This window comes from Lepus europaeus, chromosome 10, assembly GCF_033115175.1.
Source record: "Lepus europaeus isolate LE1 chromosome 10, mLepTim1.pri, whole genome shotgun sequence".
In the NCBI taxonomy this organism is placed as follows: domain Eukaryota; kingdom Metazoa; phylum Chordata; class Mammalia; order Lagomorpha; family Leporidae; genus Lepus; species Lepus europaeus.
In genome coordinates this window covers 86,949,633-86,976,299 of record NC_084836.1, presented here as the reverse complement: position 1 = coordinate 86,976,299, position 26,667 = coordinate 86,949,633, and the positions used below count along the sequence as shown (strand labels likewise).

Sequence of the window (26,667 nt, the reverse complement as noted above, 5' to 3'; positions counted from 1 at the left end):
CCCAATAAGCAGGGCATGAAAAGTCCAAAAAAGGGAGAGAGTATTATCATTTATCTCATTTATTTTTGATTTTAACACTCTAATATTTACATAAAAACATAAAGTTTGTGGTATTAATCAATGTGATTTTCAAAAGAGAAATAAAGTGAGTCTTAGATACATAAATAATTCTCCTATGGGGTGGCCATGTAGTGGAGTAGTTAGCCAACATACTTCATCTTAGGTAAATGATAAATGAAATCAATCTTGAGCTCCTGCTGACTGGTCAGGCAAGGATTTTAGATCTAAAGCATAGTGTTTGCATTGTTTGGGATTGCTCACATTCCATATCAGAGTGCCTATTCCAGCTACTCTATGCTTCTGATCTAGCTTCCTGCTAATGCAACTGGGAGGCAGCTGATGATGGCCAAGTACTTGGGTTCCTGCCACCCATATGGGAGATTTGAGTGAAGTTCTGACATCCTGGGTTTGGCCTGGTCTACCTTCTGGCAGTTGTGGGCATTTGAGGAGTGAATCAGCAGATGGAATACCTCTCTCTCTCTCTCCCCCACCCCCTCCCCCTCTGCTCCCTCCCCCCCTTGCTGTCACTCTGCCTTTCAAATACATAAATAAATAATTCTGTCTATTAACTAATTGAGATATAGGTCACATTTCAGATTATTTCAGTAAACAACTCAGCAAATAACTTAGTAAAGACAGAAAAAAAACAAACAAACAGGTTTCTTGAGTAAAATTGCTGTGTTTCAAAAAACTCCTGGTGCCATAGAGACACAGCCATAGAATAATTCCTGTGGTTTGCTTAGCCAGGGACCTCAAGAATAATGAAGAAAATAAGTTCTTGGAAATGATGTCTAACATTAGTGTAGTTTCAAATGTCAAATGTCACCTACTTGATATTCTGCCCCTTCGTACCTATCTGCCCAGGAACATAGCTGAATCAAATCAGATGAATAGTTCTGGACAGGGAACCAGGTATGTGCTTATTTTTATCTAGGTTCTATACCTTGAATGGCAGCTCGATTCCACAGGAGAAGTGCCATTGGATACATCTTCTCTTTTTCAAGAATTTTAGCCTTTTCTAAAAAAAGGAGACATTCCATTAGTAAGGCTTAAAATGTCTCTGTAGTAAAGTCACATATGCATATGTATGATTGGAAAATTGTAGAGAATTTTAACTTATCTTACTAGATTCCAAAATGAATGCTGAATTGCTTTGAGCTACTTCATACCCCATTTCTGCAAGCAGTGCATACTGAACAAGAGAAGAATCTATATCACCATCCTTATAGGCAAAGTAAGCTGTCAGGAATGTCTCAGCCCAGTGGCCTAGTTCACAGACACCTTTATAAAGCTGTATGTGGGAAGAGAAATCAAGCAGAGTAGTTAGCCAACATACTTCATCTTAAGTAAATGATAAATGAAATCAATCGTCAGCTCCTGCTAGCTGGTCAGGCAAGGATTTTAGGTCTAAAGCATGGTGTTTGCAAATTATTTAGGGTGATGAGTTCATTTTATTCAGAGGCACAAAAATTTTCAGTGCATTTTTTTTTCTTGTGTGGAATTTCCTCAGCTTATTTTAAAGGTTGTGATAAACTTTCTTGGGTTGGAGGCTATCTGGCAGGACAAAAATGTTATCGACTTACATTTTCTTTTTCTTTTTTTTTTTAAGGGCCTTTCTGGGCATTGCTGCTCTGCAAGGGCAAGTTACAAGGCCACAGCTGATGTGAAAGGAGAAAATGAAGGGAAGACAGCGCCTGAGGGTGTAGGTGACATAACCTCAAGGGAGGTGTGCAGAGCTCTACGGGGACAAATGTCAACTGAGCTGAATAGCCCTTATGTAACCAAAAGAGCTTAGCCATACATAATTCATTAGGAAGTTGGCGAAGGAGCAAATCTAAAGATAGATTATTAGCTGGCAGCTTTTGAAATGAGTTTCAGAAGGACCAGATCCCAACACAGAGGTATTTATATTGGTGTGGCGGATATGTTTAATAAATCAATGAAGGGCATTAAGGTCCTAAAAGCATTCTTTTGAAACATGCATCACTGGCTCATGCTGAAAGAATACACTTTCTCCATTTTCATCCAAATCACCAAAAACATAAGGACCTTGCTTTCTGGGAAATGTGGGCTACATCTTCTAGACTACATCAAACCTTTCCTTTCCCAAGTAGCATCTCTCAGTCCCACTAGAAGTGCCAAATTTCTCTGGTGATTTGATTGAAAGCTAAAACAGAGCTCCTTAACTGAATTCTGAGGCAAGCTCTGCCCTTGATGAAAAGTCAAATGCGGGGATTGCAGGGGGGTGCAGGGCAGGGCGGGGATCATTTCCTTTCTCCTTTTCCCAGAGTTACATCACTGTATATCCTCTCTGGAGGATGTCAGCATTCACATTGCAAGCTGGAAGAAAAGAGGTAATATCTATAAAATCAAAGGCACCATCAGTTTAAGATTACTATTACCTCCGCTGTGTGACAAATGAAAAAAGTACTTTAAAAATGGCCCAGTATTTACCTCCACAGCAGTTCTGCATGATCTTAACACTCCTGTTCCTGTTGCATACATCTCCGCCAGATAATAAATGGCGAGGGGCTGCCCACTCTGAGATGCCAGGTAAAAATATTTGAAGGCGAGTTTATAATCCTTCCAGACTCCAGAGCCAGCTGAAAATTAAAGTTATTTTGAGTCACCCCTTATTCATCTTATTTTTTTATGTTATAATATATGGATATAATAGTCATAGTGAATGCCTACTAGCTTAAATAGGATGGGAAAACCAACCCCTAGTAAAGGTGTTCAAAATCCACTATTAGAGGGTGAAAAGTTAAGTTTTGTTATAAGTAAAAATGTGGAAATGTACAATCTTATTTTTCTAAAGAAGATTTATTTATTTATTTGAGGGACCAATAGTGTGCGGTAGCAGGTATGTTGGCATCCCATATGGGCACCAGTTCAGGTTTCATCTGCTCCACTTCCAAAACAGCTCCCTGCTAATGCACCTGGTAAAGCAGAAGAAGATGGTCCAAGTGCTTGGGTCCCTGTACCCTCGTGGGAGGCCTGGAAGTAACTCCTGGCTCCTGGTTTCGAATCAACCAAGATCTGGCTGTTTTGACCATTTGAGGAGGGAACCAGCAGATGAAAGATCTCTCTCTCTCTGACTTTCTCTCTCTCTCTTTCTCCACCATCCCTCCCTCTCTGTAACTGCATTTTTAAATAAATAGATAGCACTTTATTTTTTAAAAAAATATTTATTTATTTATTTGGAAGGCAGAGTTATAAAGAGAGGCAGAAGCAGATCTTGCAACTGCTATTTCACTCCCCAGATGGCTGCAATGGATAGGGCTGAGTCAGGCCAACACCAGGAGCCAGAAAATTCTTTTGGGTAGCAGGGGCCCATACACTTGGTCATCATTGGCTGCTTTTCTTGAGCCATTAGCAGAGAGCAGGATCAGAAGTAGAGCAGCTGGGAAATTGGAGCCTATATAGATTGCCAGCTTTGCAGGTGGTGACTTTACCTGCTATGCTACAATGCTGGCCCTGAAATATATGATCTTTACCCTTTTGGAAAACTAAGAAAAAAAAAAACACTATTCTCATGAAAACATGAGGTTATGTTGAGAAGTTTATGGAATAATGTAGTTAAAAGATAAGTTGATTCTCGTGCCCAAATTTTTGAAAGACATGCATATCTTCCTCATAATAAATTTACTAAAATTAAAAAAAATTTTTTTGAGTGGAGGACAGAGAGAGGTCCCATGTATTTATTAGTTGACTTCCAAAAGACCTCAATGACCCAGGGTAGGCTAAGCTGAAGCCAGGAATCCAGAATTCATTCTACGTCTCCGATGTTGGTGGCAGAAGTCCAACTACTTGAGCTATTACTGCTGCCTCACAGAGTTTGTCTTAGCAGAAAATTATCGTCAGAAGCTACAGCTGGGTATTGAACCCAGGTACTCTGTTATGACACACAGGTATCTTAATTACTAGGTTAAGTGCCCATCCCCCCACAATTTTTGGCAGTACCTTCATTTCTTCAATATGGCATAACTAAAGTAAATGAAAAAGAGATGAAGTAGTGGTCTCTGAGGACCAAAAGATCCCCACTCCACCCCAGGATCATCTGGCCATCTTTGACATATCTCTACACCAGGAGACCAGTTAAGTTCCTTGTAGCTACAACCATGAAGCAGAGAGCAGGCAATCCTAGCTCCAGGAAACCCAATTCTGACCCAACTCATGCTTGGAGCAAGGAGAGGCATTGGCACTGGGTCAGAGAATCACAGACTCCCAGCAGTAGGGATTCTCATCCTATCTCTTCAATACTCCTTTTGTGAGTGAGGCATGTCAGGCACTTCATTTACAAAAGAAAGAAGCTTTCCCTAGATGGTCTTTAAATTCCTTTCCAGCTCTAACATTTGATAGCCTGTTAGAGACAGTGCCATGTAGTGACTAAGAGTAAAACTTTGGAAGCAGATTGCTTGAATTTAGATCTCACTTCCACCAACTATGTGATCTTGGATAAAATATCTGACATCAACATGGCTCAGTCTGCTCATCTATAACCTCAATGTGTTGAGAGGGCTCAATGACTAAAACACAAAAAGATTTAATACATACTATACAGTACTACAGCTCCTATTCTAGAAGTTTGAGAAATCTGATAGATCCTGAGCCCATGACTTGGAATGAACTTGAGGCCCAAGGCCATCTTGGGCACACCCTAACCCCTATGACAGTACAAAACAGATTCTCCTACTAGTCACAATAAACCTTGTCAGCTGGAAGCTGGTATTGTTGTGCAGTGGATTAAGCTGCTGCCTGCAAGTGCAGGCATCCCATATGAGCACAGGTTCAAGTCTTGGCTGCTCCACTATTAAACCAGCTCCCTGCTAATGTGCCTGGGAAGGTAGTGGAGGATGGCCCAGTGCTTGGGCCCAGCTATTCATGTGGGAGACCCAGATGTAGTTTTCAGGCTCCTGACTTCAGCCTGGCTCAACCCTGGCCATTGTGGCCCTTTGGAAAATGAAATAGCTGATAGAATACCTCTCTCTCTTGTTCTGTCTAACTCTGCCTTTGAAATAAATAAATAAATAAATCTTTAAAAAATTGTCAGCTGACCTCTGGGACCAGATTTGATCTCCTTGATGATGCAGTAGGCTGCTGCCCTGGCTCCACCTCTGACATGAAAGACTTGGTGGGGATACTCACGTATGTTCAGGTATGTCCTGATGCTTGTCTTGGCTACACCTTCTCAGTCACCGCAAAGATTATTACAAACCTACATGACTTGCTGAGACTTCCTACTCCAAGTACTCTACCTTTGCTCTCAGAAAGCAACTTTGTACCTACTTGATCATTGAGGAGAACCCTACACTGCCTTTTCTCACTTGTCTCTCTCCAATCCTTCATATTAACATTTGAAGTATGCCTTCCTCCCTTTCTCCAGTTTTCTAGGGTGAGAAATCTCACCTCTTTCTCAAGACTGTTCTCACCTACCTGGGCCCAGTTATATTCTAATATCTTCAACTTTTCCCAGAGCCTCAACCTCTCTTCCTCAATTATAGTTATGCTCTGGTTTTTCACCATCTTAAAGTGAACTCCCACTTTGTTCTTTATCTTCTTCCAGCAGCAATTCCATCTATCTCCTTTTTGAAATAATATTTTTTAAAGATTTATTATTTATTTGAAAGTCAGAGTTATACAGAGAGAGGAGAGGCAGAGGGAGAGAGAGGTCTTCCAACCAATGGTTCACTCCCTAATTGGCCACAATGGCCTGAGCTGCGCCAATCCAAAGCCAGAAGCCAGGAGCGCCGGCCCTGAAATAATATTTTTTATTCATCTGCTTCCTCACACCCTAACCTACCGTCATATGGCTTGTGAATCTTCCATTCACACCCTAACCCACTGTCATATGGTTTGCACTCTATCCAGTCCAGTAACCTCACCAATATTCTCCATATTGCCAAGTCTCATGGATAATGTATCTTTTTTTTCACCCTCTTTTAAAAACTAAGCAAAACAGGGGCCGGTGCCGTGCAGTAGTGGGTAAAGCCGCTGCCTGTTATGCCAGCATCCCATATGGGTGCCGGTTCTAGTTCCGGCTACTCCACTTCCCATCCAGCTCTCTGCTATGTATGGCCTGGGAAAGCAGTAGAAAATGGCCCAAGTCCTTGGGCCCCTGAACCCACGTGGGAGACCAGGAAGAAGCTCCTGGCTCCTGGCTTCAGATCAGCGCAGCTCCGGCTGTTGCAGCCATTTGGATAATAAACCAGTGGATGGAAGACCTCTCTCTCTCTCTCTCTCTCTCTCTGCCTGTCCTCTCTCTGTGTAACTCTGACTTTCAAATAAATAAACCAAACAAAATAAACAAAAAACTTGTTTCTCACTACATTCACAGGGGGCTCATTCATTCACTCTCTTGAAAGTTCTACTTCCTTTGACATTCTTTTTTTTTTTTTTTTGACAGGCAGAGTGGACAATAAGAGAGAGAGAGACAGAGAGAAAGGTCTTCTTTTTCCGTTGGTTCACCCCCCAATGGCCGCTGCGGCCGGCACACTGTGGCCGGCGCACTGCGCTGATCCAAAGCCTGGAGCCAGGTGCTTGTCCTGGTCTCCCATGCGGGTGCAGGGCCCAAGCACCTGGGCCATCCTCCACTGCACTCCCAGGCCATAGCAGACACTCTTAAGATCATTATTTTTCTTAGTGAAATAAGCCAGTCCCAGAAAGACAGATACCTTATGTTGTCCTTGATCCAATGTAACTAATAGAGTACCTAAAAAATAATGTATTGGAGTGAAATGGACATTTTGAGATTCGATGATTGTTTATAGTTCTTGTCTCTTCTGTTGATAAAGCATTTTTTTCTTCATACTATTTGTTGAACTCTTACTTTGTGTAGGGTTAACTCTACAATCATTGTAAACTGAAAATAGATCTTTGTAAAAATTAAGAGTGGGTATGTAAGAAGGAGGAAGAAGAAGAGTTGGAGCCTGGGTGGGAGGGAGGGTGGGGGGGAAGTATCACTATATTCCTAAATCTGTACACATGTAAGACATGAAACTCACATAACTTAAATAAAATTTTAAAACATTTTGGCCAGTGCCGTGGCTTAACAGGCTAATCCTCCGCCTTGCGGCGCCGGCACACCGGGTTCTAGTCCCGGTTGGGGCGCCGGATTCTACCCTGGTTGCCCCTCTTCCAGGCCAGCTCTCTGCTATGGCCCGGGAGTGCAGTGGAGGATGGCCCAAGTGCTTGGGCCCTGCACCCGCATGGGAGACCAGGACAAGCACCTGGCTCCTGGCTTCAGATCGGCACGATGCGCCAGCTGCAGCGGCCATTGGAGGATGAACCAATGGCAAAAAGGAAGACCTTTCTCTCTCTCTCTCTCACTATCCACTCTGCCTGTCAAAAAAAAAAAAAAAAAAAAAGAAAAAGAAAAGAAAAGAAAAAAACTTTTTTTTTTCATGTATTAAACTTTTATTTAATGAATATAAATTTCCAAAGTACAGCTTATGGGTTACAATGGCTTCCCCCCTCCCATAATTTCCCTCCCGCCCGCAACCCTCCCCTTTCCCGCTCCCTCTCCCCTTCCATTCACATCAAGATTCATTTTCAATTCTCTTTATATACAGAAGATCAGTTTAGTATATATTAGGTAAAGATTTCAACAGTTTGCCCCATATAGCAACACAAAGTGAAAAAACTACCGTTGGAGTACTAGTTATAGCATTAAATAACAGTGTACAGCACATTAAAGACAGAGATACTACATAATATTTTTTTAAAATAAATTAATTTTCTATGCCATTTCCAATTTAACACCAGGTTGTTTTTTTTCATTTCCAATTATCTTTATATACAGAAGATCAATTCAGTATATAATTAGTAAAGACCTCATCAGTTTGTACCCACGCAGAAACACAAAGTATAAAAATACTGTTTCAGTACTAGTTATAGCATCACTTCACATTAGACAACACATTAAGGACAGATCCCACATGGGGTGTAAGTACACAGTGACTCCTATTGCTGACTTAACAATTTGACACTCCTGAACAGAAAAAAACATTTTGTAAAAAGATCATTATTTTTTCCTATTCCTCTCACCATTTTTTTCATTCCTTATGATGACTGCTCTTCCTCCACCTATCCTTTCACTAGGACACTGACCACGGCACACTGTTCCTTCCTCCAACACTCTTTCTCTTTTCTCTTTGCAAGCTCAGCTACTCCTACTAGCACCTATACGTTGATGCCTCCCAAACCTTCCTAAGACTGACCTTGTGAGTTTCATATTTGCTTCCAGTTATGTGCACTGAATATCATAGGTAACAAAAACAATCTTTCTTTAACAAGTAAACTTCCTGATTCTGTACCTCCCCGCCCCCTCCTGTCAACTGCTGTTCTTTCCTTTATTCTTCAAATTCCTCTTCAAATTGCTGCTTGTTTTATCTAAACCACTCACAACAGCCCTTTGATTTTTGTTACCAGAGGAGCAAACTTAATAATATGTATGTTACTCTAAATAAGGCAGTCATATTTGTAGCACTTACAGTAGTACATGAAGCCTAATTGGAACTGTGCATTGGGCCATCCTTTCTCTGCAGCTTTCTGAAAGTACTTAAGTGCTTCAGCATAATTCTGCAAGATAATTACACTGTATTATTCAAAGTTCTATGTATAACTCCATGGTAACAATTACCTTCCTTTTTTTTTCCCCAAAAAAAGAGTGTCATCAATGCCCTATGTGATTCAGGCTAATTAAAACAGTATCAGAAATACTATATATTTTATTTTATTATTATGTTAGGTTCTATTAGGAGATAATTATTTCATTTGCACTGTAGATTATGTCTTTTTCTACATTGACAGGTTTTGTTGCACATAAAGGGAAGGTCACTCAAAAGACAAAGGTTAAACTAAGAAGAAAAAATTCTCTATTAATGAATCTTCAGGGGATAAATGATTTCTAAGGTTACTTAGAATCTATGATTCTAAGATATAATTAGCTTTGCTACTCCTATCATTAGCTTGTTCTGTGTGCCTCTGACAAAGATTTTACTGGATTATTTATTCTCTTATCAGATATAATAGTCTAGCAAACCAGGTAATATAGATTAATTCCTTTAAACTAATGAATTACCATGAATTTTACTTTATAAATTGCAAGAAACACATGGAAAAGAAAATTAAATTATTTAACTTACCACAGGAACCCCTTTTCCATAAAAATAGAGAAGACCAAGTCCATGAAGACCAATTGCATTGCCCTAGAAGAGTTTTTAAAATCCAAATAAAGTTCCAGAAGAAATCATAATAAAGAAAACTCTGCTAAATCATTCAAAATACTTGAAATGTACCCAGTAAGAGATTACTCAAAGTAGTTGGCACATTATTCTGACCCTCTCTTGCTTCTCCTTTCACACTTTCATTAACCTCTCTTGACTGGATAGGAGCAGAAGGAAAGGAAAGTGTTATTTTCATTATTTCATCCAACACTTATTTAGTACTTTACTTGTGTGTGACTCCATTGGGCAAAGGTAGGAGGCAAGAAGTAAAAGATGAGTAAACAATGATCCCTGCTTTGGAGAGGTTTTAGATTTCCTAAAGTCACGGCAACTGTGGTAAGTCCTAAAGCAGAAATAGACTGAGTATTATAAGCACCTAGAGGAGGAACATTCAACTGCCCAGAGAGGTTAGGAACTGAAAGGCTTGAGTTGTCAGGGGTAGTGACACTTGAGTTGGGTCTTGAAGGATGAATAGGTGTTTTCACAGGGGAAAGTTAATTCAGACACTTGTTACTTACCTTGTTGAAAGGAGGTTGACATAAATTACCAAATAATATTTTAGGGATTCTTCGTGGGTTTCAATCCAGACATTACAATTAGTTAAAGCTTTATTGGGAGCCGGAACTATGGCACAGTAAGTTAAAGCCCCAGCCTGTAGTGCAGGCATCCCACATGGGTGGCTGGTTCAGGCCTCAGCTGCTTTTCCGATCCAGTTCTCTGCTATGGCCTGGGAAAGCAGTACAAGATGGCCCAAGTCCTTGGGCCCCTCACCTGCTTGGGAGGCTGAGAGGAGACTCCTGGCTCCTGGCTTCAGATCAGCTCAGCTCTGGCTGTTGTGGTCATTTAGAGAGTGAACCAGTGGGATGGAAGACCTCTCTCTATCTCTGTCACTCTTTCAAATAAATAAAATAGTTTCTTTTACAAAGAAAAGCTTTATTGGTATATATTACTTTATTCCATTTTGACTGTTTATAACATCACCCATGTTTTCTTTTTCAGATGCTAAATTATCATGTTTTTCTTTATTTTATTTATTTATATCCACAGGGAGAGACATAAAAATCTTCCATCTGCTGGTTCACTTTCCAAATGTCTGCAACAGCCAGGATTGGATCAGGCCAAATTAAGGAGTTAAGAATTTAATCCAGGTCTCCCACACAGGTGGCAGGGGCCCAAGTGCTTAAGCCATCATTTGGTGTCTTCCAGGGCACACATTAGCAGGAAGCTGTATTGGAAGTGCAGATGGGACTCCAAAAAAGGTTGTGGGCATCCCAAATGATGGCTTAACCTGCTGTTTTCCATATTAGTATTCTGACTATTCTAAGGAAGAGAGTATTTGGCTTATTTATTATTTAACATATCTTTATATTGATATTTAACATATCAATCCTGGATGAAGAATGAACCTTGAAAGTGATTTCTTCAACTGGGAAACTCACTTAAATTTAAAAATATATTTTTAAAATTTATTTGAGGCTGGCGCCGTGGCTCAATAGGCACCAGCACACTGGATTCTAGTCCCGGTTGTGGCGCCGGATTATGTCCTGGTTGCTCCTCTTCCAGTCCAGCTCTCTGCTGTGGCCCTGGAGTGCAGTGGAGGATGGCCCAAGTGCTTGGGTCCTGCACCCTCATGGGAGACCAGGAGAAGCACCTGGCTCCTGGCTTCGGATCAGCATGGTGTGCCGGCCGCAGCGCACTGGCTGCAGCGGCCATTGAAGGGTGAACCAACGGAAAGGGAAGACCTTTCTCTCTGTCTCTCTCTCTCTCTCTCTCATTGTCCACTCTGTCTATCCAAAAATTAAAAAAAAAATTATTTGAGCGGTATAGAGTGTGTGGGAAGGGAGAGAGAGAGAAGAGAGAGTGCATTCTCATTTACTGGCTCACTTCCCAAATACTTCCAACAGCTGGGGCTGAGCCAGGCCATTGCTAGAAGCCAGCAACTGAATTTGGGTCTCCCACATGAGAGCATGAACTCAATTACTGAGCCATCACCTCCCAGGCTTTCTACTGGCAGGAAGCTGGAGTCAGGAGCCTGAGCTGGGTATTGAACCCAGGCACTCCTAAGTGGGATGCAGGCATCTATAACCACCAGGCTAAATGCTCACTCTGGGAAAACTTACTTTTCCCTTCCACATCCTATCATGCCTTTTACCTTGTAGCCACTGAGTAAGGAACCATACCTGGTCACTTTCATTTAGCAAGTTTTATAGGTTTATAGTATTTCCTCAGGAACTTAAATTCTGATAGAAATTTCTTCAAAATTCCTATCATCTAATTTTAGTTATTGTGGAAACAATCAAAGTACTCTTCAGTGACACACAGAAATATCACATAAATGGAGAATATATATTTCAGACTCTTTTTTCAAGGGGCCAGTGATATGGCATAGCAGGTAACAGGGCTGGCATCCCATATGGGCACTGGTTGATATCCCAGTTATTCCACTTTTTTTTTTTAAATTTATTTGACAGCTATAGACAGTGAGAGAGATAGAGACAGAGAGAAAGGTCTTCTTTCCGTTGGTTCACTCCCCAAATAGTCGCTATGGCCGGCACTGCACCGATCTGAAGCCAGGAACCAGGTACTTCTTCCTGGTCTCCCATGTGGATGCAGGTGCCCAAGCACTTGGGCCATCCTCCTCTGCCCTCCTGGGCCACAGCAGAAAGCTGGACTGGAAGAGGAGCAATCGCGACTAGAACCCAGTGTCCATATGGGATGCTGGCACTGCAGGCAGAGGATTAACCAAGTGAGCCACGGCGCCAGCCCCTGCTCCACTTCTGATGCAGCTCCCTGCTAATGTGCCTCGGAAAGCAGCAGAATATGGCCCAAGTGCTTGGGCCCTGGCACCCCTGTGGGAGACCCAGTAGATGCTCCTGGTTTCTGGCTTCAGGATTGGCCCAGCTCCGGCCATTGTGGACATTTGGGTAGTGAAGCAGCAGATGGAAGATTCTCTCTCTCTCTCTCTCTCTCTCTCTCTCTCTCTCTCTTTCTCTTTCTGTAACTTTGCCTTTCAAATAAATAAATAAATAAATCTTAAAAAAAAAAAAAAAACAAACCTGTTTCAAGACTCCAGCTTTTGAGCCTATGCATAGCCAAGGACGCACTATTGTAAGAGTTCTTAAGGACAGTCCATCTGCATTAAAACAGGTAACATAACTCTGCTATCTTCTCTTTTCTCTCTTGACCACTTCTACCTGGGATTTCTAGGAGCCCTGGGTCACTTTTCTCAGGGAGCCATGAGGCCTAGTGTGATGGCTAGTGAGTCTGTCTTCTTCTAATTAGCCTCATTCAGATGTAGAGAAAAATGGAAGGGAAGAGAAGGTGAATGACAGGAGGCAAGGAAGAAGGGAAAGAAGAAGGAGAAAGTGAGAACAGTGGGCACAAACTGCTTTCTCTCTAAGAGAGTGCCAGGGAAACCAAGGGCTCGTTGGATTACTCACCAGCTGCTTAAGGGCCAGTGATTGCGTTTAGAACTCACTAAGGTAGACATGGCCAACTCAGAAACCTCCAGGAGCCATGCAAGTATTATCAGTACTTTAAGCCAGACAATGGAGACAATGGTGAAGATCCTGGTAAACCAAAGAGCAAATGCCCCATTTAAAGGTAATAGCTGTTCCTCATATGGTCAGCTCTTGCTATTTTCCAAGAAAAAAATGGACATACAGATTTTGATGTGAAGGTTACTAATTTAAGATTCAGGCAATGGAACTGGTTCAAATCAATTGGATCCAACATGGTGTCCACACCTGACTGACCTAGCCACATTATACTTTCATTGAAATGCATTAGTACAGTAAAACAAAAACAAAAACAAAAAACACTCCCTCTTGCCCCATGACAGTTTACAATCGACATGGTAACCTATGACATGACAGTATTAAGGAGAGGAAAGAGATGGATCCCTAATTTCTGGCAGTCACCTTTTCCCAGAAATAAAATAAATATTCTGCCTAGAAACTTATGTTTCCTGGCCCCTATAATGTAGAAATCCAACAGCACATAGTGCTGCTGCTCTGTTTGTGGAGTAGTCTGTTCTTTGCCACTTTCTTTAATAAAACTCTCTTGCTTTCAGTTTATTGGCTTACTGAAGCCAAGGACCTTCCTGAGACTGTGGGGGTGTGGGACATGCAGGGTTCCCAACTGGCCTGTGTCACTGGTACTAATATGAAGGGGTCATCAAAAAGCTCCCATGGATGAAAAAACTATACATGGATTCCAAAAATTTTTGCACCAAAATTAACATAAGCCTTTTGAAGTATCCCTATATAATATTAAAACAAATTCAAAAGGCAGCAGTTTATTTTAAAAAGTAGCGAAAGATTATGCGTGAGAAATCTAACAAACTGTACAGAGGACTCAGAGGCCATGTCCACCTAATAATGATCAGAATAATCACTTCAAATACAATTTCAGGATTCTTTCATAAAGGAAGGTAGGTCAGGCTTAGAACATAGGTAGCCCAGATGACTGCCGGTTGCAGAGCCTGAACAACTTGGGATCTGAGCTAATTTATGCACCCAACTTCCTGATGTTATTCCTTTGGGATGATAAATGTTATTTGCCAGATTATATGAGATCTTCCCCTGTTACCTCTTTTTCTGTCTGCTCTCCCTTATCCTCCTAATCTAGTGGTACTACAGATAATTGTCTTGCCAAGCAACAATTTCATGTAAATTACAAGGGAGAGGAGCTGGGTACTATCCTTCTCAGTAATTTACACCACAATAGCAGCAGCTTTGAGGTGCTAGTCATTTATAAATAGGCTCCTAAAGCAGCATGCAGGCTTTTAAAAACTGAGAACAGCTGAAAATATTCCGATTTGAGCACATCTTTACTGCTAGTGTTGCAGTATGAAATTGCGGGACAACAAAATGCTTCCTGTTGTTCAGGAATAGAGTTTATCAAGGCCATTTGCCAACATCAGGCTGATGGGTGTTGGGTTGAGGACATTCTTTGTGCATTAAAGGGATTCAGAGTAGTCTACTAAGTTTTATCATTGAGCCTAACAACAAAGGCCAAGACTTAGAGCTATTACAATCAATCCTCAGTATCCATAGGATATTGGTTCCAGCACCCCTATAGATACTGACATCTGAAGATGCTCAAGTCCCTTATATATATGGCATACTATTTGCATATACTCTAATGCAGTCCTCCTGTGTACTTTATTAAATTAATTCATTTATATATTTGAGAGGCAGAGAAAGGGGGCGGGAGAGAAAGAGGAAGGGAGAGAGACAGAGACAGAGATAGAGGGAGATAGGGCGAGCCAACTCTAATCTGCTGCTTTACTCTTCAAAAGCCAGGGACAAAGTTGGGACCTAGAAATGCAATCCAGTTCTTTCAAATGGGTGGTAGAAACCCAATTACTTATGCCATCACCACTGCCTCCAAGGTTCTCTGCATTGGCAGGAAGTTGGAATCAGGAGCCAGAGCTGGGAATTGAACCCAGGTACTCTGATGTGGGATTGGTGTCATAACCTCTAGGCTAAATGTCTGCTTCCCTCCTGTACACTTTAAATCAAATCCAGAGTATTTATAATACCTAACACAATGCAAATGCTATGTAAATAACTGTTACACCTGAATATTTTCAGGAAAAATGGCACGGAAAAAAGCCTGGAAACATTTGGTACAAACACATTTCTTATTTTTTAAAAAATATTTTCAATATTCAGTTGGTTGAATCCATGGATATAGAACCTATGGATATGGAGGGCCAAGTGTTGTATCGTATCTGTATTCTCTCATAGTTTCAATCTGTTCTGCCTTGGATATGCTTCAAAGTTCTCTCAACCTAACTGGACCAAGAATGAAAAAGGTAAGAGTTGATAGACAGCATCCACTATGCACCAGGTACTGTTGTAATACTTTCTATTCACATTTTTTTTTTTACAGATCCTAACAATAGCAATATCATGCAAATCTTATAGTCCCATTTGTGAGATGGGAAAATTGAGGCACAGAGAAGTTAAATAGTTGGTCCACGGCCACAATGCAGAGCTGACATTCAAGCCAGAGGTTCTGTCTGGATCCGTGGGCACAAATAAATCTCAAAACTGATAGAACTGTGACTGGTGCTACGGCACAGCAGATTAAAGCCCTGACCTCCAGCGCTGGCATACCGTATGGGTGCCAGTTTGAGTTCTGGCTGCTCCACTTCTGATCCAGCTCCCTGCTAATGCTCCTGGGAAAGTTGTGGAAGATGGCACAAGTCCTTGGGCCCTTGCACCCACATGGGAGACCTGGAAGAAGCTCCTGGCTTTGGATTGGCTCAGCTCCTGCCATTGCAGGCATCTGGGGAGTGAACCAGCAGATAGAAGACCTCCTCTCTACCTCTATCTGTAACTCTGCCTTTCAAATAAATAAAATAAATCTTTAAGAAAAAAAAAAACCTAATAGAACTGGATGCAATGAGATAACCCTAGACTTTGATGTTATTTCACAACCCAGCGTACTACTGGCCTGACACCAATTTTTATGAGTGCCTCTCTTGAGACATACTAAACTGACAGAATCCTATGTTGTAAATCATCAGCTTTGATTAACAACTGCCAACAAGGTTTTCTGCTTATGTGTGCCCACCTTATCATGGGTGATGTGGTATTCTGCATGTCCACATAGCCTTCCTCTAACTAGTAGCTTAAAAAGAGGGCCTGTTCGGCAGGCTGACCCCCTGCTCAGTGTCTGGGAGGCTGAAACCTTACTTCCACCTACCGTGCTGTCCTGAGTATAATAAAAGTCTTTTCTGCTATGATTGGCCGTATCTATACCTTTTTCAGACTCTAAAAACCCTAAACCTAACATTTGGTGCCAAACCTGGGAAGGCAATTTTGAGGGGGTTTATCCATGCGGAAACTCCACTTCTCCAATGCACTTTTTAAAAATTTTTTTGACAGTCAGAGTTAGACAGTGAGAGAGAGAGAGAGACAGATAGAAAGGTCTTCCTTTTTCTGTTGGTTCACCCCACAAAAGGCCGCTACTGCTGGAGTGCTGTGGCCGGCGCACTGCGCCGATCCGAAGCCAGGAGCCAGGTGCTTCCTCCTGGTCTCCCATGAGGGTGCAGGGCCCAAGCACTTGGGCCATCCTCCACTGCCTTCCTGGGCCACAGCAGAGAGCTGGACTGGAAAAGGAGCAACCAGGACAGAATCCAGCGCCCCGACTGGGACTAGAACCCGGGGTGCCAGCGCCGCAGGCGGAGGATTAGCCAAGTGAGTCGTGGCACCGGCCTCCAATGCATTTTCAACATACCACACTGGCTAAATTTCTGGGAGACCAAGTGAGCCCTGAGCCCTTCTGAATCTAGTCTGGAGGGCTTTGTATCACCTATGCACCCATCTGAAGTCCTAGCTTGGTCAGGTCTCTCCTCCAGTCTGAGGCACTGGCCCATTCTGGCCTGACCGCTCTCTCTCTCTCGGGATGCCAGGAAGAGACAGTCTAATCCAAAAGATCTGGGGATGCCTGCTTCTCTCCCTCACTCTCTGGGACTTATCTCCACTCTCCACATGTAAATTCACCTTGTCTCATCTGGGACATATCTTTTTCTGTAACTCAGTTTGGCCACAATATAAATTATATAATAATAGTCAGTGACCCAAAAATAGGACCTTTGAATTCCAAATTCTTTGAGATTTAGACAACTTCATCAATCACAATGGAAAATGGTTCAAGGTTCCCTATGTATGGACATTCTTCTATCTCCATAATCGCCCTTCACTCCGTCAGTCTTGCATCACCTATCACATCTCCTTCTCAGGGAAATGATCAAACCTCTAATGTCTGATCCTGACTTTGATCCTGCCATCATGCCCCTCTCCCTCCTCCTCCTCCTCCTTATGCTACCTCAGCACTCAGCTGAGAAATTTTCCTCACCTTCCAAACCTTCTTCTCAGTCCCCTTCTTTCTCCCCGCACTGTCCATTCAAGCTCATAACAGTGGCCCCCAGCTGCTCACTCCCTACTACCCATCCTTATTTTGTCTCACCATGATGTGGCTGGCACAGAAGTTATTGTTAATGTCCAGGTGTCTTTTTACGGATGTAGCTCAAATTAAAATGCTGGGGCTCCTACAGCATGGGTCCTACCCAATACACCAGGAAATTCCTATGCCTTACCTACTCACATGAACTCACCTACCAGAATGTTTATGTTTTAGTTCCTCTTCCATTATATGTGGGGGGGGGGGGGGGAAGGGCCATATCTGGGATGCCACCACTCTCAGTTCTTTTCTGAGATGCCCACCTTGTCTGTGAGATGTATTCTTTCCATTAAAGTATATAACTTTGCTTACCCCAGTTTTAATGACCATACTCTATCTCTCTGGCTGCATATGGAGAGGTGCCCATCCATTCTGACAGATGCCCTACTCCATTAAACCTCACTGCCTTGCTTACTGCCAGTCTGTCTCACATCTAAATTCTTTTTCATGCAAAGACAAAACTTCCATTTCAGCCCTCTCTGATAATATATTTGACAGAGCCAGTCGTAAGAAAACAAGAGCAGTGATAAGTCCTAAGCAACCTCACCCTGAGGAATGCTGCATGTCTGGCCTACTTCTATCCTTTCTCCTGCCTTATCTAGTGGCAACCAAAGTTTCTTTGCCAAAATGTCATGGAGGCTGAAGCTTGCGCACTTTTTCCTTTAAACTAGTCCCTGTGGCCTTTCTCTCCTTTGTCTGCTTTTCATCTTTTGGTCACACCCACTCAGGCACTCCTTTCTCTCTCTGTCTCTGTCTCTCTCCTTCCCATTTGCTACCTCTCCTCATCCAGTCTCAAAGGTCAGGAGTGGCAAGAGGGAGAAGGGGATGTCATATCTATTAGGAAGCAGTCCTAAAATCTTTACTTATCTCCTACCAAAGAATGCCACGTGCCTCATTTCCCCTACCTCTTTTGCCACAATTAGAAAAAACAAACAAAACAAAACAAAAAACACCGACAAAACTGGTCTTAAATGGTTTGTCTTAAACTACTGTTTTTTTTAATCACTCACTAGACCCCCTTGAGGGTCTTATTTTCCAACTACCTCTTAAGACTTTTCTAGATGAACAAAGAGAAACCTCCTGATCTCTTAGATCCAGAGGCTTTACCTTTTCTTGCTTGCTAAATTATAAAAATTCCTTTACCCACCTATTTCAGATACCTCTGCTCTATGACTGGGGCCACTATGTGCCTTGTTAAACTCAGAGCTCCCCAGTCAGCACTGCCCCTTGCTTTATAGGTCCTGAGACCTAAAAAGATGAAGGTCTGTGAAACCCTGCTGTGCTTTCTTTTCTTTTCTTTTTTTTTCTTTTCTTTTCTTTTTGACAGGCAGAGTTAGAACGTGAGAGAGAGAGACAGTGAGAAAGGTCTTCCTTTCCGTTGGTTCACCCCACAAATGGCCGCTGTGGCTGGCACGCTGCGGCCAGCGCTGCGCCGATCTGAAGCCTGGAGCCAAGTGCTTCCTCCTGGTCTCCCATGCGGGTGCAGGGCCCAAGCACTTGGGCCATTCTCCACTGCCTTCCTGGGCCACAGCAGAGAGCTGGACTGGAAGAGGAGCAACCGGGACAGAATCCGGCGCCCCAACCGGGACTAGAACCCCAGGGTGCTGGTGCCACAGGTGGAGGATTAGCCTAGTGAGCCGTGGCGCTGGCCCCACTATGCTTTCTAACATGCTATAAACTGCTAAGTTGGTATTGTAATCATGACTGTTTTAACTCTTTTGCCATCCACAGTGATTCTCTAAAAATATTTATAGTTAGATTAATGGGGCTATGTCTTTTAACATAAACATTGTTGATACTATGCTTGAATGGTTTGTAAGATTTTCCCAAGATTTCTGGGGCTTATAACACTTTGGTAGAGTATTTTATATACCTGTTTTCTACTCAATTTCTCCAAAATTAAAAAACTGCTTTATATGTTGATATCATTTACCAATCTTTTTAATCGAAGTTGCTCTGTGTTTTCTTTTTTTATTTGACAGGTAGAGTTATAGACAGTGAGAGAAAGACAGAGAGAAAGGTCCTTCCTCCGCCGGTTCACTCCCCCAATGGCCACCGCGGCTGGCGCTGCGCTGATCCAAAGCCAGGAGCCGGGTGCTCCCCCCAACCCCAGTCTCCCATGTGGGTGCAGGGACCCAAGCACCTGGCCTATCCTCCACTGCCCTCACGGGCCACAGCAGAGAGCTGGACTGGAAGAGGAGCAACCAGGACTAGTACCTGGCACCCCAACCGGGACTAGAATCCGGGGTGCCGGCGCCACAGGCGGAGGATTAGTCAAGTGAGCCACAGTGCCGGCCACTCTGTGTTTTCATAACTGACCTAGGTAACAAAATTTTTGTGTGTCTTGGGGAAGGTTTCTCATGTTTTCTGTTTTCGTTATTAGGTCCCAATTACCTGAGTAACTGAGTCTTAAAGGAGTTAACATTATCTGCCTATTTAACTGTTGGAGAGATCACTTTAACTCTGATTAGATTTATTTAAAACACTCAGATTACATGAATTATTACCATTTTTTTGATCAAATGATTTACGCCTCTGACAACAGAAGAACACGCAACTTATGTTGTGCTTATATAAAGATCTGATGCTTTGCACTCTAGGGTCAAAGGGACATGATTCCAGAAGCAGATACTTGCTCACTGCTTTATACCAGACATAGCTTGTCCTGCATGTTATGTTGGTTGTGTGATGTGGGGGACAGTGGGGATAAGCACTCTCTCATGTCCAGTGTTTGACTGCAGCTGAAATGTCACTGGGATAGGGATCTGGCTGCCCTCCCTGACTGCACTTCCATCCTTGCTCACCACACTCCCCTGGCTAGTGTTTCAGAGCAGGGTCTGTCCATGTAGACCTACAAGAAGTCTCTACTCCTGGGCAGCACATCCACATCAGGAGTGCAGTTACCTGGCAGCCATGTGAAAGGTGCACACATATCGTTCTGGCTGCACAGCCTTAGACTGAAGAAGAAAGGAAGAAGGAAGGAAGGAAGGAAGGAAGGAAGGAAGGAAGGAAGGAAGGAAGGAAGGAAGGAAGGGAAGAAAGAAAGGAAGGAAGGAAGGAAGGAAGGAAGGAAGGAAGGAAGGGAAAGAGGGAAAGAGAGAAAGAGAGAAAGAGAGAGAGAGAAAGAAAGAAAGAAAGAAAGAAAGGAAGAAAGAAAGAAAGAAAGGAAGGAAGGTAAATGGGCACTTTTGTTCTGCAAAGCCACCAGCTGCTTTCCCTTGCTTAGAGTCAGCCCTCAGCCCCACACATAAAAGTAACAGGAAAGTAGTCCCTACAGGAAATAGCAGACTGCCGCCTTCAGTATACCAATCCCCTTCACAATGCAAGACCTAAATCAGATAAAAGGAGAGATGGGAAACTTCAGATAAATAAACAGACAGACTGATGGTATAAGGTGACTGACATGTTTGATTTTTACCTGAAAGGACACTGTTCGCCTCATGGACACTGTCTCAACTCAGAGAAAAAGAAAATGTCAAAACATCCCATGAATTTCTAGCTCAGGTTTCCTCTGATACTAAATGCTGCTTTACATGATGATCTGCCATCAAAGAGAACCAACAAGTCCATTCTAACCCCAAATAACACCTGTTTTAGATGCATAAAGTCAGGGCATTTGGCAATCAAAATCCTGACAAAAGCTGGCTTCCAAAGAATCCTTGCCCACTCTGCCAAAAACCTGATCTGAGGGGATGGCCTAGGGTCTTTGTTGCCATTGCAGGTAGAACTGTAATAGAGATACCACTCTTTACTAACCTCCTATCAAGGCCAGGCCTCCTCTCGGTTCATCAAGATGAGAGTCAGTGGGGTGCCTTCCTTAGGGAGATTCCCAGCCTCATCATAATTCACAGGGGATCTTTTCCTTTGTGGGACCAATACTTATCTCTGTCTCCTCACTAACTGGACTCTTGTGCTTCTGACCACCACACACATACACACACACACACACCATGCAAATTTTTTTTAAGATTTTATTTATTTGAGAGGTAGAGTTACAGACAGAGAGATGGAGAGACAGAGAGAAAGGTCCTCCTTCTGCTGGCTTACTCCCCAGATGGCCGCAACAGCTGGCGCCATCTTCTACTGCTTTCCTGGGCCATAGCAGAGAGCTGGACAGGAAGAGGGGCAGCCAGGACTAGAACCGGCTCCCACATGGAATGCTGGCGCCTCAGGCGGAGGATTAACCCACTGCACCATGGCGCTGGCCCCCACTCCACCCAATGTTAATGTGGCTCCCAAGAACCAGTCTCTACCAATTTCTCTAACCACAAATATTCACAGTGAAAGAGCTGTCACCCTAATAACTGTCCTAGCCACCTTAGGAATTGCCGCTGAGTGGACATAGGCATAGGATTTGTTCGGATTTGCTGGGCCTTGGGGGCAAAAATAGTTCATTTCAAAACTGACAGAACTGGGTGCAAGTAGATATCCATAGACATTGGTGTTATTTCACAACTCGGTATTCCACTGGCCCAGTACCAACTTTTATGAGTGCCTCTCCTGGGACATACCAAACTGACAGAACCATATCTTATAAATCATTTTTGGCTTCAATTAACAACTGCCAACAAGGCTTTCTGCACAATCAGGCCTACCTTATCATGAGTGATACTGTACTCTGCACATCCGTGTGAACTTTCTCTAACAAGTAGAATAAAAAGGGGCTACTGCCTGCTGTGTGGCAGGCTGATGTCTCACCTCAGATCCTTCACCCACTGAAAACTTATTTCCCCTTACCATGCTGTCCTATCTACAAGAAAAGTCTTTTCTCCCTTGACCAGTTGTCTGTATGCATTGCTTGGACACTAAAAATCCTAAACTAACAAGTTCTATCTCCAAAATTATGTTCTCAATCACCTTGCTATGGCTGCTTCCTTGAAAACCTCTGGCTTGGGCAAGGGAGATTTTGGCCTGTGGTTAAGATCCGACAGGAGAAAACGATATTTCTTGGCTGTCTTTGCCTTGAACTTATTGTATTTATTGATTGAATTTTCCCCTTTCTCTGTCCTCATCTCTTTTATTCTCTATTTCTAAGCTAGATGGTTTTATCTACCTCAGAGGATGGGGGAAGTCGAGTTTCTAAATGGTTTCCTGCTGGCTCCTACTAGGGTAGCATAAGTCACTGCCATTTTTCATTTACCAGGAAGATAAATCATATCTCCCCCAACCCCACATTTATTGTCAATAATACTGGATTTCTCTAGGACACAAAACTCTCTCCAGTCCTATTATCCAGGCTTGGGACAGCAAAGCCAACTCTCTTGGGCTCCAGTCTGCATGTACTAAAAGCCAATTGGTTTTATGTGTTTACAGCAATGCGTTGAGGACATACCTTACTGGCTGCCATAGCAAAGTACTTGAAGGCAGTAGCATTATTTTGTGGTGCAGCAGCATTCCCCTCTAAATACATCTAGGAAAAAAGGAAAAGAGGATGTAACAAACAGGAATTGGAATGTGATAAAAAATGAATTTTTATAAAAGATTTATTTATTTGAAAAGCAGAGTTACAGAGAGAGAGGGAGAGGCAGAGAAAGAAAGAGAGAGAATCTTTTATCCACTAGTTCACTCCCCCAAATGTCTGCAATGGCCAGGGTTGGGCCAGATCAAAGCCAGGTACCTGGAACTCTATTCAAGTCTCCCTTGTAGGTAGCAGGGGCCCAAACACTAATGCCATCTTCTGCTGCTTTCCCAAGTGCATCAGCAGGGAGCTGGATCAGAAGTGGAGCAGCTGGGACTTGAACTAGTGCTAAAATGGAATTCCAGCATCACAGGGGGTAGCTTACCTTGCTGTGCCTCCAATCTGGCCCTAAAAATGTTTTAAAACTACATGGAAGTAAAGGTTGCATACATTATGAATGTACTAAATGCCATTGAATTGTACACTTGAAAATGGTTAATTTTGCTATTTGAATTTCACTTTAATTAAAACGAAAGCAGAAACTAATCTGCTATATACATTCTGAGTGACCTTGCCTAAGGGCCAAAACATGAATCTTATTTGTATTTTCTCCTGTTCTTTCATCTAGATTTTCTTTATATAGCACTTCCGGAAGCAAGGCACTCATCCCCATGGTTACTAATGCAAATTGGCAGAAGGGAGCCAAGTTGGTACTGAGTGGTCTTTAAGAGAGATTCAACATGTCTTTCTAAAAGAACCGTACACAAAGGCTGCCTAACCACCCTAGGGAACCTCTCATCAGAAGTGACAAAGAACAGACTTTGGTCAGCTTGAAGTTGGTTCTCATTCAAGGGGAGAAGGAGATAGGCATTTGGGTCAAGGCCTACTGTGGATGATCCTGTATCTGGCTGGGAGGCTGCCCATGCAGGAGGTTAGCCTGACTGCTGGCAGGATGCAGGAGCCCTAGGCACATTTCCCCCACTCCCCGCCAATCAGGTAAACTGCTCCCGGATGTGGCCCAGGCCCACCTGGAAAGCTACCCTAGCTAAGTGACCTTCAAGCTGATTGGAGAAGCATAGCAGCGCCAATATCGACCTCACCCTACAGAATTAGTATTGCTCTGAATTAGTTATGTCCCCTCTGCCTGCCCTTTAAAAGATGTGCTTGGTTGTTAATAAAGCAGATATGTTTACTGAAACTTGTCTCCAGTGCTTCTTGTTGAAGAGTGCTGTTGCCCCACCATGCTGACAGTGCATGGGCCTCGCGGGTTGAGTCTGTAGCCTATATCAATTTTCAACATATTACTAGCCTGAATCTCCTATTACCGTTTGGGGTAGGGAAGGAGAGGAGCTCACAGGCTCATAGCTACACTCAGCAGAGGAGTCCTGGGCCACTTTCATGGCTGCTTTTGGTGCTCCACCTAGAAGCTGCTGTTGTATGGGACGTCCCAAACTATCATTTCAAGAATACCACCCTCAGGCTGCAGCCAAGTGCTTCCTGAGCTGCTTCCATGAATGAGGACTGCAGTCCTGTCAACACACATTGAATTCCATTAACTGGCATCACTAATTTCTTAGGTTTTTAATATATTAAAAATATTGATCAAGGTGAAGCATGTACCTTTCCGATGAATGCCATGGCATTTGCACTCCCAGCCTTTGCTGCCTTTAAGAAATAGTATAATGCTTTCTAGAGAGAAAAGGAACAGTATTATTGCCAGTCACAAACAAATCCTCAAAATGGCTCTTTGAACCAAATTTCATCATGCAGTAAGTATTCCAAAATATCTACAAAATGTTCATGGAAAAAAAGTAATTGAAAGATAAATTTAGGGGCAGGGCATGGGGCTGTGGCATAGCAGGTAAAACCACTGCCTGCAGTGCTGGCATCCCATATGGGCGGTGGTTTGATTTTCAACTACTCCAGTTCCAATCCAGCTCTCTGCTGTGGCCTGGGAAAGCAGTGGAAGATGGCCCAAGTGCTTGGGCCCCTGCACCTGCATGGGAGACCAGAAAGAAGCTCCAGGCCTCTGACTTAGGACTGGGGTAACTCTGGCTGTTAGGGCCATCTGGAGAGTGAACCAATGGATGGAAGACTATCCTCTCCCCCCCCCTTTCTCTCTCTCTCTGCCTTTCAAATAAATAAATAAATCTTAAAAAATTTTATTTTAGTGTGAAATTTTTGGAAAACCATGAATACTTTTTTCATAATATAAAATTTCCATGCACTTTTGGAAGACCCTTTATGTGTGTTTGTGTATGTGTGTGTGTGTGTGTGTGAGAGACACATATATAACTTTAGAATATTAAGACTTGTTTCTCACATTTGGAAAGACATGAAAGGCATGTGGATTTATGGAATGAGATGAATCCTTGTATAAAGCTAAATAATACATTATTTTGAAAAAGTAGGCTTCTATGTTGACACTTTGCAAGACAGTTTGTATTAGAGCTGCCAGAATTGGTTATGTGGCATCTTAAGGTTTATAAGACAGGGTAAGATCAGACCTGCCCAGCTGCCTGCTGAGACTAGGTCTTTCTGCACAGGTGAGCTTCAAGATTATGCCAAATTAAATTGCAGGAGACTGGCAAAGCCTCTGACTTTGCCTAGGTCATAACATTAAATGAAGTGCTCAGTCTAGAACACTCATAAGGGCTGCTTTTGTTTTTTACTGCCATATTCCCTAGGCCTTGGGCTGGTCTTCCAGAAAGTCTCCTCAGAAACCACATGGCATAATAAAATAAACCAACTAGAACATAACTCTTGCTCTTTAAAAAATGCTCACTAGGATGATGTGTGTATTGCATATCAGGTTAAGGAGTTTTTTGGTATGTGTGGAAAATAGAGGTCATTGGATATTTATGAGTATTAGGGAAGCTAAAATGTCTGGAAAAGTGTAAGTGTACCTTGTTAGGAGAGAGTTGTAGCGATGTGTTATTTACCAAATTAAAGTACATTAATATAAAAATAAAAGTATTTATTATGACTATCTCTACTGAGCCATGACAGCAAATATGTCCCTAGGTAACTATAATTTATGCAAGTAACATTATCTCCTGGCCTTGGTTTGCTCATTCAGAGTCCTCCCCTCTGTGCTCTCAGTGCACTATGTCCTGTCCCTATCTAGGCATTTATCCACTGATTTAATTATCTACATATGTAGTCTCCTCTGATGTTGAATCCTCTGTAGTTAACATAGTGTCTGCCATGCTTAGAGACTCAGGAAATATTCCATAATTGAATGAATGAATGTTTATACATCTCTAGCATAAGGGGGTTGGACTTTAATACCTATGGACCCTTCAGCTCTAGTATTATGATTCTATGAAATCATTTTCAAAATCCAGCTTAGTAATTTAGTTCTCAAATATCCTGCAATAGAGGGCTGGCGCTTTGGCTCACTAGGTTAATCCTCCACCTGCGGCGCCGGCACCCCAGGTTCCAGTCCTGGTTGGGGTGCTAGATACTGTTTTGGCTGCTCCTCTTCCAGTCCAGCTCTCTGCTTGTGGCCCGGGAACGCAGTGGAGGATGGCCCAAGTCCTTGGGCCCTTCACCCGCATGGGAGACCAGGAAGAAGCACCTGGCTCCTGGCTTTGGATCAGCGCAGCGCAACGGCCGTAGTGGCCATTTGGGGGGTGAACCAACAGAAGGAAAACCTTTCTCTCTGTCTCTCTCACTGTCTAACTCTGCCTATCAAAAAAAAAAAAAAATCTCTTTCTCGTTCTCTCTCTCTCTGCCTCTGTGTAACTCTGCCTTTCAAATAAATAAATAAAATTATCTATTCCCCAGATGCAAATAAAACTTCTGGAGTTTCCCTCATCATTCAATATAATGATTCCATAAAGATAAAAAAGAAGTGAGGCTCTCTGTTACACATCACTCCAATGTCATGGCTTTCTTGGCATTTCAATTTTCTTTTTACATTTGTATTTCCTTAATGCTATTTCTCAATTGTAAAAACATTTTAAAAACACAATTTGAAAATATTGTGTAAGCTAATTTGAT

The 26,667-nt window shown here is 42.6% G+C and overlaps 1 protein-coding gene across 1 annotated transcript in view; it reads right to left on the bottom strand.

Annotated features, from left to right (window-relative positions):
* Positions 1–26,667, bottom strand: part of SEL1L2 (SEL1L2 adaptor subunit of SYVN1 ubiquitin ligase) — a 69,090-nt gene that overhangs the window by 15,634 nt on the left and 26,789 nt on the right. The window contains exons 10-16 of the mRNA XM_062202274.1: positions 24,283–24,351; positions 22,597–22,674; positions 9,207–9,269; positions 8,553–8,640; positions 2,515–2,663; positions 1,186–1,351; positions 1,004–1,078 (exon numbers count right to left, since the gene is read on the bottom strand). Coding sequence (XP_062058258.1) covers positions 1,004–1,078; positions 1,186–1,351; positions 2,515–2,663; positions 8,553–8,640; positions 9,207–9,269; positions 22,597–22,674; positions 24,283–24,351 — 688 coding nt within the window. The remainder of the gene's footprint in view (positions 1–1,003; positions 1,079–1,185; positions 1,352–2,514; positions 2,664–8,552; positions 8,641–9,206; positions 9,270–22,596; positions 22,675–24,282; positions 24,352–26,667) is intronic.